Source organism: Chamaea fasciata, unplaced genomic scaffold (assembly GCF_029207755.1).
Source record: "Chamaea fasciata isolate MVZ Bird 193981 ecotype frontalis unplaced genomic scaffold, bChaFas1.0.hap1 SCAF_6, whole genome shotgun sequence".
Taxonomy (NCBI): Eukaryota; Metazoa; Chordata; class Aves; order Passeriformes; family Sylviidae; genus Chamaea; species Chamaea fasciata.
This window is the reverse complement of record NW_027094091.1, coordinates 48632437-48648772: the sequence shown is the minus strand read 5'-3', so window position 1 is coordinate 48648772 and position 16336 is coordinate 48632437. Positions and strand designations below refer to the sequence as shown.

The 16336-nt window shown below is 39.7% G+C and overlaps 1 protein-coding gene across 4 annotated transcripts in view; it reads left to right on the top strand.

Moving 5' to 3' along the window:
- The first annotated feature begins 1172 nt into the window (after window positions 1–1172).
- The window catches only part of NFKB1 (nuclear factor kappa B subunit 1), a 58093-nt gene continuing 42929 nt past the window's right edge, over window positions 1173–16336 (top strand). For 3 of the 4 annotated variants that reach the window (XM_066186302.1, XM_066186301.1, XM_066186299.1), the window contains exons 1-3: window positions 1173–1351; window positions 12723–12775; window positions 13871–13955. In XM_066186302.1, the coding sequence (XP_066042399.1) occupies window positions 12731–12775; window positions 13871–13955 (130 nt within the window). In that variant the 5' untranslated portion in view covers window positions 1173–1351; window positions 12723–12730. The remainder of the gene's footprint in view (window positions 1352–12722; window positions 12776–13870; window positions 13956–16336) is intronic. The other variant, XM_066186298.1, reaches the window with a different exon arrangement.

The window sequence follows — 16336 nt, the reverse complement described above, 5'->3', positions numbered from 1 at the left end:
CTCTTTTGCACTCTCAGCGCTCATTTTAAATAGTGTCTCTCTGCTCCAACCCAGAGATGTGGCACGAAATCTGAATCTACTCCCTTTCCGGTAAAAATACTCCTTTCATTTTGTTGCAATCAACAGGTGGTTTATGATTTGACTCTAGTCCTTTTGAACTTGTTTTTGCTCTAGGTTACAATTCCTTGCTTCAACACAAAAAAAAAGCATCAGTCCTATATACCTTCGTTCCTTTATATGTTAGGGGTTTTTAAATTGTTCTTTTAAATTATGATTTTTTTTTTGTCTCATTCGTGAAGCCACATGCCATGTGGCCTTAGCATAACAAAACTCCCCAGAGGTGTGTGGCTGGCTTTCTGTGCACACACACATTCGGTGAGCTATGCTGGATGCTCATTTGAGGCACTCTTCACCCTTAGCGAACCAGACGTTTAAGATTCAGCATAAAGATATCTGAACTTGTTTTACATAGCATTTGTGCCAATTAAACGTGGCACTGGCTGACTTGCTTTAGCTTTGGTTAAATGGGTCTGGGAAACTTGGTTACTGGGCTGCAAGCCTGGATTTTTGTACTAAGAAGCGTACCACATGTGGTTGGCATTGTTCACAGTAGTTACCTGGGAACCTGCTCTGTCAGAAACTGTGTTAGTCTACAGAAGGATGGTGCTGGACAGCCTGTACTCCCTGCTCAGTGATGTTTTCAGGCATCGGGCGGGAAGCAATCGGTAAATTTCCTTCAGTGAAGCCAGCCAGCAGCCAGGCACTGCGTGAGGGGGGTTAAATTCACTCTATGCGGAGTCTCTCTCCCCTTCCAAACTTTATATTTAGAGGTCAAGAAAACACTGGCAGCCACCGGGTCGGGGCCGTCTCCACGGAGGTGTCGCGAACGCCGCCGTGGGCCAAGGAACGTGGGCACGGACAGGATTATCCTTGCGGCGGTGGTAACTACCCCGAGATGAAAGGACCCGCGTGCTCACGCGGTTTCCCCCGAGCGGGAGGGCCTGTCCCGGCTCAGGGATTTCGTGGCCAGGGGGTGGGCTGCTGGCAGCCGCTCCCCGGCTCCTTCCCCGCCGCCTCCTCCCGCCCGGCCCCGCCCGCGCGGCCCTCCGCGCTGCCGGAGCGTCAGCGGGAATTTCCAGCCAGGAAGTGCGGCGGGCCGGGGGCAGGGGCGGAGGCTGCGCAGGCCGGTGCCGGGCGGGTGCCCTCGCCGGTGGGGCGGGCGGGAAGGAGGGGGAAAGTCCGCGCGGAGCCGGGAGGCGGCACGCCGGGTTACATGGCGCGGCGCTGAGGGACCGCCGGCGGCATAGCACGACGAGGAGGAGGAGGAGGAAGCGCCGGCAGCTCTGCCCCGGTGAGCCCCAGGCGGCCCCTGGCCCGCCGCTCGCTGTCTTCTTTCTCCCCGGTCTCCGTGTCCTCACCGCGGCGCCTCCCGGGCTGCTTTCCCTCTGTCCCGCAGCGGCGGGAGCGGGGCGGGAGCGGGCATTTCGCTGGGCTGGGGCAGCGGGCAGCCCCCGGAGCTCCGGTTTGCCGCGGGAGGCTGTGCCCGGCTCCAGCCCCATGCCTGTGCCCTCGGCCCGGCCGCGGAGGGATTGCCGCGGGATTCGCCTGCAGCCAGCCAGGGGAGCGGGCGGGATGCCGGGGACGGCTTTGCTGCTGGTGTGTTACAGGGGTCTTCCTAGCGAGGGAAGGGTGTCCGTGACAGCAAAGTGAACCGCAAAGTGAAAAACATTTGCAAGCCCGGGTTTTGCCGCTCGCATAGCGGGTGCTCGTAGGCAAAGAAGGTGCTGCTTTTGTCCTTTTGGTTTCGAAGCTGACACACGTACGTGCTGCTGAACCTGAGACGCGGCCGCGGCACGGTCGCCGGCTGGGCTCGAGGATGCAGGTAGTCGCCACGAAAATGTGGGTTGATACCGACAGCTCTGGGTGTCCTGGTCTTGGGTGCAGCCGGAGAGTGCCGCAGATTACTAAAACGTACGAAGTAGTGAGGTTTTTAAAGGTAGTGTAGTTGTAAGCGATGCAACCGAAAAGTTCTCGTCGCGACGAGGAGTATTACTGCACTGGTTGCTCTTGAAACACGTTTGACCTTGAAACTCAAGAATATCGAACTTCTCACCGTCCCAGTTTTTGTGTTTTTTTCATCTATTGGTGCTTTCTGCTTTGATGGTAGCTTTGGTGGAGGAGTGCTAATGGCTTATTTTACGTGAATGTGAATTGGAGTGTTATTTCTGTGACATGAGCTATATGCTCTTGAGCCATTATCATCATGTGTGTGCTACTGCGTTTTTTCATTCAAATAAGTAAATCTGAGTGTCAGTGAGCATTTGGGGAATAAGACTTGGGAGGCAAGGGATCGTCTGTTGCGTTTCAACTTCCTGTCTTAAAATGCTCAAAACTCTTTGCTTAAGAATAACATTTTAAAGGAAATACAGATTATTGTAATCATGATTTTTTAAAATGGTTTTAAAGTGCTGATTATATTTGGCATGTTTTGTGCTGCAGAAGTCTTCTTTTCACTTACTCTGTTCACAGAGAAAAGTGGATGAATTCATCGCTCTATTGCCTTGTGCCTTACATGCTGCAAGGTGCTGCCACCAGCATTGTCAAGCTCACAGAATGGGGTTGAAAATAGAGCACTTGGATTTTATTGACGTCTGGAGTCTCTCTGCTATGTACTGCGTAGTATCAACTTTTGAAATAGTGTTTCAGTCAAAGCATTTGTATTCTTTCACGAAAGAAAGTAGCTGCCCATTCTAGGAAAGCGTTAACCAAGACGTCATTCTAAGATTGCATCCTGTCTGCAATGTTTTGTAATCTACAGAAATGACTACAGCTTATGAGAAAATGAAAGAAAAAAAAAGCAGCCTGCAACCATCCAGAAGCAGATGCTTTGTTCTGTAATTTTGCCTGGCCCGAAAATTTAACTAACAGTTATGCTGAAATACTGTTGTCAGGATGTGTCACAGAGTGCAGAGATTTCAGGGAATCTCGATGCTTTAATCTGTGCAAGATATGTTAAAGAGCTTAACTTGAAATACTAAACTGAAAGGAAAAAGCTTTTTTTCTTTCCACCCTTTGTCCCCTTTATAAAGAAAGAATTGTCAGTCTGTGGTAGAGTCATCAAAAAACGTAGTTATTTTCTCTTACAAGAAATTAATACATTTTGACTTAAGGTTGTAAAACAGAACAGCTTTATATCACTTTGCATTGTGTTGTGTGTTTTTAAAAAACAGTGTTGTAGTAGGTAAACTTTCTATCTGTACTCGCCTTGTTTCAGCAACACCTTGGTAATGTTTTTGTAGAATTTTTTTCAAAATCAGAAAAGTTTGCTGGATAAAAGTGCTGGGACAGAGAAAAGGAATATCTTGGAAGAGGGAGAGAGGGTGAAAAGCAGACAGTGGTGTTTCATTTATGTGCACATTTGAAAATTTCCTGCTTCGTTTGATGAGGAGTTCTGGTTGTTTTGTCTGTTACTGTATATTTTACTTTCAAAAATTAATTTTAATAATGTAAGTTTACGCTAAAATTTTTATTTCTAAAAATTCAATAATAAATTTACTTTTTTCCTTGAGGTGGCATTATGTGACTTCAATAATAGATACCTGCAAATAAATATAATTGACACAATTTTGCTATTTAATAGATTTTTGAGTTTCCTTTTCATTGTTGCCTTTTCCAAAACCTTCCCATACCTCTTTCTCATGAATACATGCAAACTCCAGAAATATGTTCAGTTAGAAATTCATATTATTGTGCATATTGCTCTCTCTGGAAGGACAGGAACTAAATTTGAAGGCCTGTGAGTTTTTACTATCGAAGGTGCCTATAATACAAGGTTGATGTTCATTTTTGATGTTGTAAAGATACAGTGAAAGGCAGTATATCCAGTAATACAAAGTTGTAAAGATACAGTGTTTGAAGTTGTAAAGATACAGTGAAAGGCAGTTGGCTTTCTGCTGTAACAAGTGTTGAGAAAATTCACCTGTGGTCTTCAGAGATGCTGGTTAATTCTCCGGTGTTTTCGCAGCCTGCTTCAAACTATACTTGCTAAAATACTTTCACCTTTCAGTGGTGTAAGTGTTTGCCAATTCTAAGTTCAAAAGTATCAGTCAAAAAGAAAATTGTTACTTGTTTATGTAAGCAACTGACGAAAACTCTACAGTTTGTTGAAAATCCTTTTTTTGCAACGTGATGATAGCTTTTCTTTGGTTATCTGACAAAATAACACAGCTATTATAAAACAAGGAGAAGGTAATGAATGTTTCAGGCAGGTAGTGAAAAAAGCAATTCCTGGTTTTGGTCATTTTTAGCTCTGACAGAGGTATTTTAGAAGTGGAAGTTGTAATTTGATGTCCTTTAAATAAGCTGTGAACCTTTTATGAAGTTCTATGTTGATAAGATCATAATTATGGTTGTCATTAACTGTGCCCTTAGGTCAGCCAGGCACTGAGTTTGCATCTAACTGTGAGCATAGAAATAATTTGGTGCATCTTCTTCAGTGCTTTCATTTAAACGTGTATTCTGATGAAGCACTGTTGACAGTTCCAAAAGTAAGGCCTTAAAAGATGTTTCAAGTTATTATAGTCTCAAGGTTAAATCCTTTGTTTAGCATTTAGGTCAAGCTGACAGATCGTGTGTGGGGAGGAAGCTACTACTGCTACTCTAAGCATTATTTCCCCCTTTCAACTTCTATGTTCCTTTGAAAAACAGTGACCGATAGATACATGTTTTGTCCGCATTCATTTAAAATGCTAAACTGAAATACCCCCGTGTTTCATTGTGTCCTCCAGGCAGACTGTCAATAGCTGGTCCAGAGCAAAGTGGGTCTGACTTGTGGGGTTTGGGTTTGTTTGGGTTTTTTTTACTTGAGTTTGGCTCTATTTTTTTGTTTCTTCTAGAGATCATGTTTCCATCCACCTAAACACGGAGAGATTTTAGCGCACAAATAAAGTGTAAGCAAAGGAAGCAGGTGGAGTTTTTGGTCTTACTAGTTTAGTCCAAGTGAGTTTTGTTGTGTCATAGGTTACCATACAACATTGGAGCTGACGGAGTTTTACAATTTCTTTAGAAAAAGCAAAAAGTTAAACCTTAGTTAGCCACGGACTAATTTGAAAACTGGGTAAAACTGTGATGGCACAGGACTCAGCTCTACCTGTTTGGTTCCTCTTACTGGTGCTATTTAAGCGTTTGTTTCCATCACCTTACGATTTCAGTGGCTGTTCAGAGGCCAAAGGACACTGAGAATCCCTTACTTCACCTTTGTGATTGCAGTGGTAACAGCCCTTGCTATTTTCTGCTCATGAAGTGAGGGACTGTGTCTTCCGTAGGAGCCCAGAGCCTGTGTGACTGTAGCTGGTGATAGAGCAAACCTTGTGTGAACTGAACTCTGCAATCTGGGGATTACATGTTACTTAGCTCCTCAGAAACACTATTCTTCCTGTGCCCCCTCCTACTGCCACCAAAAAAAAAAAAAAAAAAAAAAAAAAAAGAAAGAAAAAAGAAAAAAAAAAAGAAAAAAGAAAAAAAATGGTTTGCAGTCTAATATTAACGTTTCATAACACTTCACATAACACTTCTGGCTTATGAGATGGGTGTGTGTAGCTTCTTAAGTTAAAATTTTGCTTCAGTGAACAGCTTTTATATGAACTAGAGTTATTTGTAAAGAACATTCAGTAATTCATCTTAATCTGGAGGAAAAAGTAACAGCATTTTAACACATATGCAGGTTAGTTCAAGTAACATTAGCACCCCACATGGCTAAAATACAATGTAGTTACTGCTGCTGTTTTTCTGTGTTGAACCTCAGTATTTCTACATCTGCTTAGCATTATGCATGTACCAGAATATGTTTGCCATATATTTGAATACTGTTTATTCCTTTGGTTTAAGTTACTTTGAATATGTTTTAACAAAAACAGTCTAACTTTATTCCAACAATATAATGGAATAACAGTTTACATGTTTATGGCATTTTAATATTTCCTCTTCACATATTATTTCACTACTTTGATACTTGGGAAAGGAATAAAACAAAAATTCTGTTCGCAAACATAGTTAATAGAACATCTTTTAGGTAGTCCGGTTTCTCTTTGCCAAGGAAATTTTCTTATGCTATGATTTTTTTTCTTCAAATTTAGTTGTTACCTGCTGTGATAAATATGGTTCTGGATTTCATAAAATAATTATGCACCCAACAATTCTGATTTAGAGCACCACACTTGTGAAATCTCAAGTACTTGAAATTGATTTAATTTCTTAAATATTCTGTAGTTTTTATACCATTGTCAAGTAATGCATCTGGTCATGACTGAAAATACTTGAAAATTTTAACTTCAGCAATTTTAAAATTTTAAAAATACATAAAGACAACAGTCAGGTCCCACCCAACAGGAAATAATAAGCAGGCTTAATTAGTCACAAGAGGAGGCAATTTGGTTTGTTATAGTAGAAAAACAAATAGTGTCATATAGGGTTGTGTAGTGTTATTGCAGCTGCAACTGTGTGTGGATGACTAAAACTCTGCAGAGGAAATTAGAATCTTTGATCAAAATGTCTCTCTGCACTAACTTTTTCGCACTTGTATACTGAGAAATTGCACTCAAATCTTTATTGAGAGATTACACATCTTTGAAGTACTAGAAGGAATGTGAAAAATACAACTTCCTTGTGCCGCTTTTGCGGAAATTGGATGTTGTTTCCGTAAAACAGCTCCCTAAAGCCCAGGTATTGAAGTCATAGCTGGGAGAAGTTGGGAGAAGAAATAGTAGTAAACATTTCGACATTTAAAGGCAAATTTCAAGTCTGTTTCATTACTGAGTTAAAATCTCTTCAAAATAACATAGTTGATGGGGCTTTGTGTCAACATGACTGAGTTAACAATTGCTATTGTGTTTTTCTTTCCTATTTGTCCTAAAGACATCTATGCCAATATTGTGGGTGAAAGTATGCATGATGTTACCTTAATATTTGAGTTCTATTTACTTTGTGTATTACAGAATACGTTAGCTGTTTATCACCTCTTACTTTGAATTAAAAGTTCTGTGCTCTGGAGCTGTCCTTCTGGCACTCTGGGCAGGATAACTGGGTTCCAGGGGAAATGAAGTGCTGGTTGAAGTCAAGAGGTGAAAAGGCTGTGTGTTGAAAGGGGTGGGCAGCTGCCTGACTTTGAAGGGACTGCAGTGGTGAAGGGTTGAGACTGAACAGCTTGGATCGGTATCTCTTGTCAGAGCAGATTGTGCTCTGGCCTCCAGCCAAAATCGTCTCAGCAGCTCTGTCCTGCTGCCAGCCTTGACCCAACAGCCCAAAGAGTCTATTGCACAATACCTTTTCCTCTCATCTCTGTTTGGGAAGTGCAAATCTCTGAAACAATTGTCCCTATACAGATACAGATTATGTTTTGCAAAGGGTGGAAGAGTGAGGCTCAAGGATGGATAGTTGCCACCTAAAGTTAAGGAAGCAACAGCAGGTAAAACCCATTGTTCTGTCTGTACAGTACAGCACTTACTGTTTCTACCTCAGTTCTTCATAGCTGCTGCAGGAATTTTTAAAATTTGGTCCTGTTCCTAAAAATATAATTCTCTTTAGAGCACTCTTTTTAGTGAGCAGGCTAAAAACACAACCACACTGAGTTTAATTACTTTGATTCAGTGTCCTGTTAAATAAGTTTATTTTTAACACGTAAATTCCAGTGAAAGCCAAGTTAAAGAGAAAAAGCCCTCTGCTAGAAAGCTTTCAGGAAGAATTGTTCTTTCAGTTTATCAAGTCAGTTGAAATAGTATTTGAGTTTCCCATTGAGAGGCTTGGTTTCTGAATCCCAGCCTTGAAAGGTGTGAACAGGCTGATGTGAAACATCTCATAAAGTAAGAGATGGTTTAAATAAATTTCCTCATGGAAGAACATCCATCACACTAATTTCAGCTCTCAAGTGCAATGAACTGAGTGGTAAAGATCATGGTTGTCTGTAGAACGGTAGTATAGAGAAGTCCCATTCCAAGTTTGTTGGGATTGGATTGGATACTGGTGTCAGAGAGAACAAGGGGCTTAAAATTCAGGCTGGAAACTTGAAGAGAAGTAAAGTGAAGGGTCTGCACCCATGAAAAATCAGGGGGGGCTGAAAACAGTTGGGTAGAGAAATTTATCTTGCCTTTTAAAAGGTAAACAGACACAGTAGATGTGGGAGAATAACAGAGAAAAGCTCTAAAATCAAATGATTGAGATAAAGAGAAATGAGAATTCTTGTTCACGGATTACAGCATTCCTACATTAATTATGTTCTTTTCATTTTAAAAGGCTGCTCCTTTTGAAGCTTTAGAAAAAATATTCAGAAGACAATAAATCGAGTCATGTTCTGCCAGCTGTGCCACTTGTACCTTGGTTATTGGTTATTTGGTTATTAAGGAGGAGCAGTAGTGTAGATTACCTGCCATTTGGTTTGCTTGGTTGTTTAGTGCAACAGTCATCTCCTGGATGTGTGTACATGGTTTTTCTCTTCCTAGGTTTTTCTCTTTTTCTCCCTATTTAAACCGTTGTCACAATGGCAGTTGACCTGCTGTGAGGAGAAAGGAATATGTTTGCATATGCACACACTTCACACACTTCCTCTCAGAAGGTACAGTTTCGTGAGCTTGGGCATGTTTAGCTGGATTTTATGTTTTCCTGTTGCACTAGGAGCTAAGTGAAGTTTCTTCACTGACCTTTGAGTTTTCACACTTATAAATACTGTGAATCGAAATGTCTAGCTTCCTGTGCCCCATTATCTGAAAAACTTCAGACGATCTCCAGGGTGGAGACTGCTGTGGTTGATTGTGGTCTGCAGGTGTTGGGGTATTTTTTATTGTAGATTTTAGTTTGCAGTACAATTTGTGGGAATTGGAGCTTATGCAGGAAGCAGGCATCTATAATAACATTAATTTCCACAAAACAATTTTAATCTGATAATTTTCAAATGAGAGAGGTGGCAATCTCTGACCCATGATACAGCTCATGTAATGAGAGAATGAACAAAGCCACTCGAGGTAGATGCTAATCTTACCAGCTGATGCAAATGGGAAAGGTGCTTAGAAACTGGAGCAGTAAAGGGAAGAGGCCAATTAAAGGTCACACAGTTAGTGCTAGGGTCTATTTTTCTGTGTCTTTTTGGGGTGTTAATCATGTTACTGACTCTGTGGATTTGCATCAGTTTTCATGTAAGAGGAAGTGTAGGGATTTGTTAACTTAATAAATCCTAAGGAAACAAATTGTTATTTGAAGGTAGGGCTCCCAGAACATTTTTGTTATCTGTTTGGCTTTGGACAGGGCAAAACATAGTGAAACTGAGTGTTTTCAGTCATGGAGAAGGGTTATTTTAAACAGCTGGGTTAATCTTTGTCTAGGCCCTGATAAGGCAATGAAGTGTGAGTTTGCATACACAAAGGTGTATGTTTGCACATCTGAATTATAATCTGTTTATAATAAACTGGCTTAACATTCAGGCCAGAGAGTATGTCTTCAACCTGTCCCCCAAGCACTGCAGCTGACCTGAACACAAAAGATCTCAAGTAAGAGGCATCTGCACTTAGGATGCGAGAGAGATTATGTTTAATACCTGGTTCGACATTCATTAGTACCTACCTACAGCTGAATGGGTGGTATGTGGGTACTTACCTTGCTGCTTCTGAGTGTACTGTTCATAGAATAATAGAGTAATTTGGGTTGGAAGGGACCTCAAAGATCATCTAGTCCCAACCTCCCCACATACTGTGGGTGGAGACACCTTCCACTACCATAAATTGTCCAAATTGCTCAAAGCCCCATCCAACCCGACCTTGAATACTTCCAAGCATAGGCAGCCACAGCTTCTCTGGGCAACCTGTTACAGTGCCTTGCCACCCTCACAGTGAAGGATTTCTTCCTTATATCTGATCTAAATCCACCCTCTGTCAGTTTACAATCATTCCCCCTCATCCTGTCCCTGCACATCCTTGTGAAAAGTCCCTTTCCAGCTTTCCTGGAGGCTTTAAGGTTTCCCTGCAGCCTTTTCTCCTCCATGCTGAACAGCCCCAGCCCTCCCAGCCTGTCTGCAGAAGTGCTCCAGCCCTCTGAGCATCTTCGTGTCCTTTTCTGGACTTGCTCAAAATCAAAAAGATTCATGTGCTCCTTGTGCTGAGCAGCCCATAGCTGAATGTAGCATTGCAGGGGGAATATCTTTAAAGGCTGCTGTTTTGGTGTCATGATGTTGTTCACTGCACCAGCCAAAACGCCAGAAATCGCTGTTTTCAGAAGGTGAAACTGAAGGACTGACTCAAATGGATGTAGGGTTTTTTCTCCATGCGTTCTAATTTTTACATCAAAATACTTTAAATGAAAGGTTTTCAGAAGTAATGCCTCTGTGCTATCCTTCCACTTTGTTGGAAAGTTATTTATTGTAGAAGTGTGGTTGTGACCAGGAGTGTGGCAGGTGTGAGGACACTGCCTTTTGCCCTCAGAGTTCTGCTGGAGGGAGAGGGGTACAGTCTGAGGAACTAAAATAGGGCAAAGAAAATATTACCTGCTATTACATTTATCCTGTGCCTTACAGAAGCAGCTGTGAGAAAGTGTGAAAGTTTGGCAAAGTATACATTGAGCAAACAGGCAAGTGGGCAAATGCCATTCAACTTAGCTCCTCAGAGTATTTTATTTTTCTGAATAAGCATGTTTACCATGCCACCTGGAAACTTCAGAATTGTGGAATACAATTTTGCATATGTGACTCATGAAATTGTAAGTGTTTAAATATGAGACATCACTAAACAAGACCTTTAGGACTAGTTTCTATTCTATTTATGCAGAAGAAACCTGGCATTTGCACTCACAGTTATCAGGGTGTAACAAGAGGGTGGGTATTTTCTGACACTTTGTAAAAAAAAAAAAAGCTGGCTGTTGAGGTCTTCAGATTGTTTTCTGTAGTTTCTACACCTTTCAGTTAGAAGTGTTTGACAAAAAGTATTACAAGCTATTTCAGTGATTTAAGTAACTTTTCGGTTGGTGATAATGTTATTTATGTTTTTTCTGTGGAGCAGCAGTCAAATAGAAACATCTTAGTAACTTTTGTTGTATCCTGAAAGTTTTAACATGCCTTGTATGTTGATTTTTTCCATAAAGATGAATGATAACAATGGCAAATGGTTGATGAAAATAATGCTTTACGGAATGTACCTGTGAGATAATGTGATTGACTGGTGACTTTTTATCCTGCTGAAATCCTGTTGTATTAGGTGATGAAGTACAGCATTGGTGACATTGCTTGTTATATCTGTTATTAATTTTTGGCTGAAATCTTATGACCAGTTATTTGATATTTGCATAAATACTACAAATAGGTATTTCCCAGTAAATATCTCTAAAACTACTTTACAGTCAGGTGGGTACTTTTATTTTCTAGGTTAAAAACTAATTTCATCCACATGTTTATGTGGATGTTTATCATTTTAAAAAGATGTTTATCTTTTTCACTGAAGTCGTCTGTGTACTAAGTATCTCTTATTTCTCCATTTTATTTTTATTTATGTTTTCTACTTTGTGGGGATTGGGTGACTGTGCTGTCTTTGCAGATTTTCAACAAACAGAATTGAGCCTCCATCAAGGTGGAGTACCCAATTATCCCAGTTTTCCTTTTGATAATTGCCTTTCTAGTTCCTGTAGAAGGTATATGATGACTGAGCTTTTCTTTAATGATGTACTGATCTCTTGCACTTCTCTTTGATAGGGCAGTAGGTTTTCACAGTTTGATTTGCTGGAAAACATCACTCATGTTCACCGATGTGGAATAGGAGGGCCAGTGACCTGTCTCTGTCTTCTATTAGTTATTAACTTTATTTAATGTCTGTTGGATGCAGACATGAGTCTCTTGGAGTAGTCCTGCTGTTATTTTCAGATTCTCCCTTGGAGAGCCTTGTTTAGTGAGCTCAGCATAGGTGAAATTGTAGTTCTTTTAGTAACATCTACATGAAAGGAAATAACACTAATACTAATACCTTCTAATAGACCTAATAAATTCCTCAGAAAATTCACAAGTTCTGCTACTGGCCCACTACTGGTCCCAGTAAAACCAAGCCAAGCTAAAGTTTTCCGGTGTCCAGCATTTACATGTAGACCTGTGAGGAAGAGTTGTGATGGATGCTGTGCATCCACAATTGTCATTTTCAGCACAGAGTTGTTGTGTGTGCTAAGCAGTTGTGGACCTCTGGAAATAAAGGTGTCCAAAATTAGTCAATAATTGATTCCAGGTTTTATTTAATTTATTATATTTTATACTATCTGTTTTTTATTGGGCATGTTTATTTGCATTTAGTAATGCTTCATAAGAAAACTATTAGGGTTCCTCCACAAATATTCATGATGTTCTTTTTATTGTATGAAAATTAAGAGGTCTGCTATTACTATGGTAATGATTTTGCCTAAAGTCTAATAGCGGAATAGTCAGAGGAAAGATGTAAACAATTCCTGATTTTAAGAAATTTTGACTTGTGGACTGTAATTTTTAATTTCTTGGCAATGGACAATGGAAAATCCTAGCTGTAGCCTATCTTGTCCTTACATTGCCCCTTCCAAATACTGAGGAATTTTACAAGTATTTTAGAAATCATTAATGTTAAGAGCAAAATAAAAAGTGTCAGAGTTTGGACTTTTAACTCTGAATGTTTTCTAGGCTTCTCTATTGCTCTACATTGGAAAAAAATGGGAGTTCTAATCGTGTTTTTGTGTTTCAGGACTTAAAATGGCAGCAGAAGATTCCTATATTATGGGAGTATCTGATCCCCAAGTAAGTGAATTTCTGTATTTTCAGTATCCCTGTATCCTCTCCTAGCTGTCTGTTTAGGCCTTCTCTCATATTGTCCTGTCATTTCCTAGACTTAATATGGACATAGAAAATCATTCTGCATTGGCAGAAATCAGGGCTTTTTTTTCCCTAAGCTTGTTTTTATGTGACCTGTAAAGTGCCTTGCCACTGGTTAAATGGCTGAAATGAGAAGGAAAGCTAGGCCTGCTGAATTAAGCTGTTGAGAAAAATATTTATTTTTATCCCCTGCATGCCTGTGACACTTGCTCTGAAATTTCTTCTGTGGTGGACGTTGGAGTCTTTCTGAGAATAAAGCCCTATATGTCCTAAAAGGCCCTTCTGTGCAAATTTTTGTGATGTTTGCATTGATAGTGATGACTAAAATGTTCCTTCACTCACACAGATCCATCTTCTTAGCTCATTTTATAAATTATTTGAACTGTGAGAATGGTGCTTGGGTGAAGAGTTTAAGTGAAGAACAGATCATTTCTACTCACCTTAATTTTCATAAAGCAACTATTTTCTCCCTTATGCTTGCTCCACTTTGGAAGAAGATAGATTTATATCTGACAAGAATTACAGGAAGTTAAGACATGTCAGTGTTTAAAAAAAATAAAATTAAACTTTAACCTGGATGTGCTGTTTTCTTGCATTAGAGCTTGTAAATATGTTTACATAAGGAATGTAGTCTGGTGGGGTTTAATCAGAAAAGTGGAAATAAAACTCACAGGTTCTTAGCAAGGCCTTGGGCAACAGATCTAGGGTCAGATTTTTCAGAATTTACTGTATAAGCTCTTTAGAATTTATAGTTGTTAGTGCATGTAAGCAAAATGGGTGTTTAGAAACTGTGCTGAGGTTGATGTGGTCTCACGATTCTGGTGAAATTTGGGTCGGTGCTGTCAGCTGTGCTTGCAGTGCTGTTGCCAGCAAAAATAAAGTAGCTATAAAATGTTTATGTAATTCAGCAAGGTGTTTGCAGTCTCAATATTTGCAGAGAACTTTGAAGTTCTTTGCTGATAGATGTTTTATGCAACTATGTATATATGTAATAATGAAGAGTATTTTCTTTCAATATAGATGTTTGCGGTGGATCAGTTCATGGGAATGAATGCTTTATTTAATAGTACAAATTACATCACTTCAGACTTACCACTACGAACAGGTAGGAACCCTTACTATTTGATGGTGCTATTGTCCTCCTGATTCTTCCTGTTTGTTCTCTTTTGAGGAGTTCTTTTCAGAGCCTTTTTTTGTTTACCAACTTGTGTGTCATAATAGTAGATTGCAAAGTTGTCAACAAGATTTTTTTATTACATCTTTCTGCGTCTTTCTTCCCCTCATGAAATTTCAGCAGTGAGGCAAATTGGATTTTCTTGTGGCCTGTACTGAAACTGAAAGTTTCAGCAGTTTCCCAGGTGAAACCAGGACAGTGACCAAAGAGCTTTGAGTGACCCGATTTTATAAATGACTTTGTTGAGGCTTTTTTTCTAAATTTGAGCCTTCAGTGAGTTACATGTTTCTATTGCCAGTTTGCAGACTGCCACATGTGCTTCTTTTCCTTTTGAATGCTGTTGCATTTGTCGTATTAGTTCTTAAGGTGCTTGTTTTTCAGTAATAAAATGCAGAGAATATTAACTTCCTGCATCATTCAAATGTGTTTTTCCTTCTCGGTGACTTCTCTGTTTCCTGTGAAGTGGCAGTGTGGTATTAGAAGAACCTGAGAATTTCCTGAACAATACCACTTGTTTGAAAGCTCAGACAAATTTTACAACAAACCACTGAAAATAAGCAAATAGTATTCTGCAAAGGTCTGATAAAGCAGTTCTTACAGCATGCTTCCAGAACAGCAAGAACAAATACAAGTCTTTTATAGTTCAGTCAGTATCAGCTGCTTGATCAACACTGGTCTGGTTTTGCTTATTAAAGTTCTTTATAAATGTTACTTCTTGCATGAATTTGGAAAACTCTCTTCTCCTGCTTAGTCTATTAGAACAGCTGGTACAAAAGGAAGACGGAAATAAAAGTTTGTTTAAACTTAAGAATTTTTTCTCAAAGTACAGCTCCGATATGAGACTGTTAAAGTCTTTTACCATGACAGCTTTCTCTTGTCATCTGTTTGACTCTGTTGTATCAGGATGTAGCTGGTATCTTATGTGTTGAGAATTACTTTCTTTGGTTGAAAGTGCAAACCACTTCTGATTGCAGTATTTGGTGCACTTCACAGCAGTGGAGGTGTTAAGGGTAAAATGAAATAAGCATTTAATATTTTCCTTGATAGGTAAAGTTCCACCCTAAGTAACAATAAATGCTGCTTATAGAATAAGAATTAAAGCAGGCTTACTGTTTTAGTGTTTCCTTGTTTTCTTAAAAGAGTAGTAGCAAGAAGGGATCAAGAAACGCATGGTACAGAAAATTTTGTTTCAAGATAAAATGTTCTCATGAGCAAAGCTCTTGACAAATATGGAAAAACATCCAGCAAATTAATGTTGCAATAATTTGTTTACAGTGTATTTTTATTAAGGCAGATAAACTTATTCAGTAAGATTCATCTTAGTATTAAAGGGCTTGTGCATTGTAGACCAAGGGGTTTTTTTTTCTCCCAATTTCTGTTGAATAAATAAGGTTATTGAAATTTCCCTGTAATGAGCTCTTTTACATGTATCTTTTTAAGCTTACTCTGTATTCTTTATGCCAGACTCATTCCATGCAAATTATTCTGATATATAAAACTAATTTTCAGATAATTATGTCTCATCTAAAGTAGAGAACAACTGTTTTCAAAGCCATGTCAGGGAGTCTAGGATTCAGTGAGTTCTGCAGCCACAGAAAACTCCTATTTGGCTAAGTTTAGCTCTATCCTTAATTTGCAAAATTGCTTCCAAAAAGGCCTTTTTTATATAAGTGCCACTGCCCTTGTCTACTGCTGCACTATAGGTGGCGAGTTCCTTGTGCACAAAATGGGATTCCATAAAGGATCATGGATTTCAGGTTGTCGAAAACAAAAAGTTAATCAAAAAAATGTCAGAAAAGGTTGGTCATTTCAGCAGCATCTGATGATGCCACAGTTGGTTTGTTTCTTGAACAGTATTCCAATAATGCTTATGTCCTCCCCTTCTTGAAAATATGCTGTGTTGTTACTGTGAACTGACTCTACAGTTATAAGATAATATAAAAATTTTTATATTCTACTTTAGTGGTTTTCAAGCAGGGACTGATGATTTCTTTCTACTCAGCAAAGTCAGTTAAAAAAGTCATGTGGGATTTTCCAGAAGTACTTCCAGCTGAGATATGGAGAGGGTGAAATAAAAGGATTTTTCTCAAGGACAGATAGATGAATAAGGCAGAAAGAACCGAAGACATTAATTGTTCCACATGATCTGGCTGTGGTGCATGTATCCTTCAGTCTGTGCATCCATAAATGCACAGTGTCAGACCTATTACAGAGGCAGACAGGTTTAATGTATAACTGTGGATTGCCATGTCGTGCCAGCGTGACTGAATCAACAAGTAGCTGGGGAATTTGGGGACTTTCTGGTGATAGAT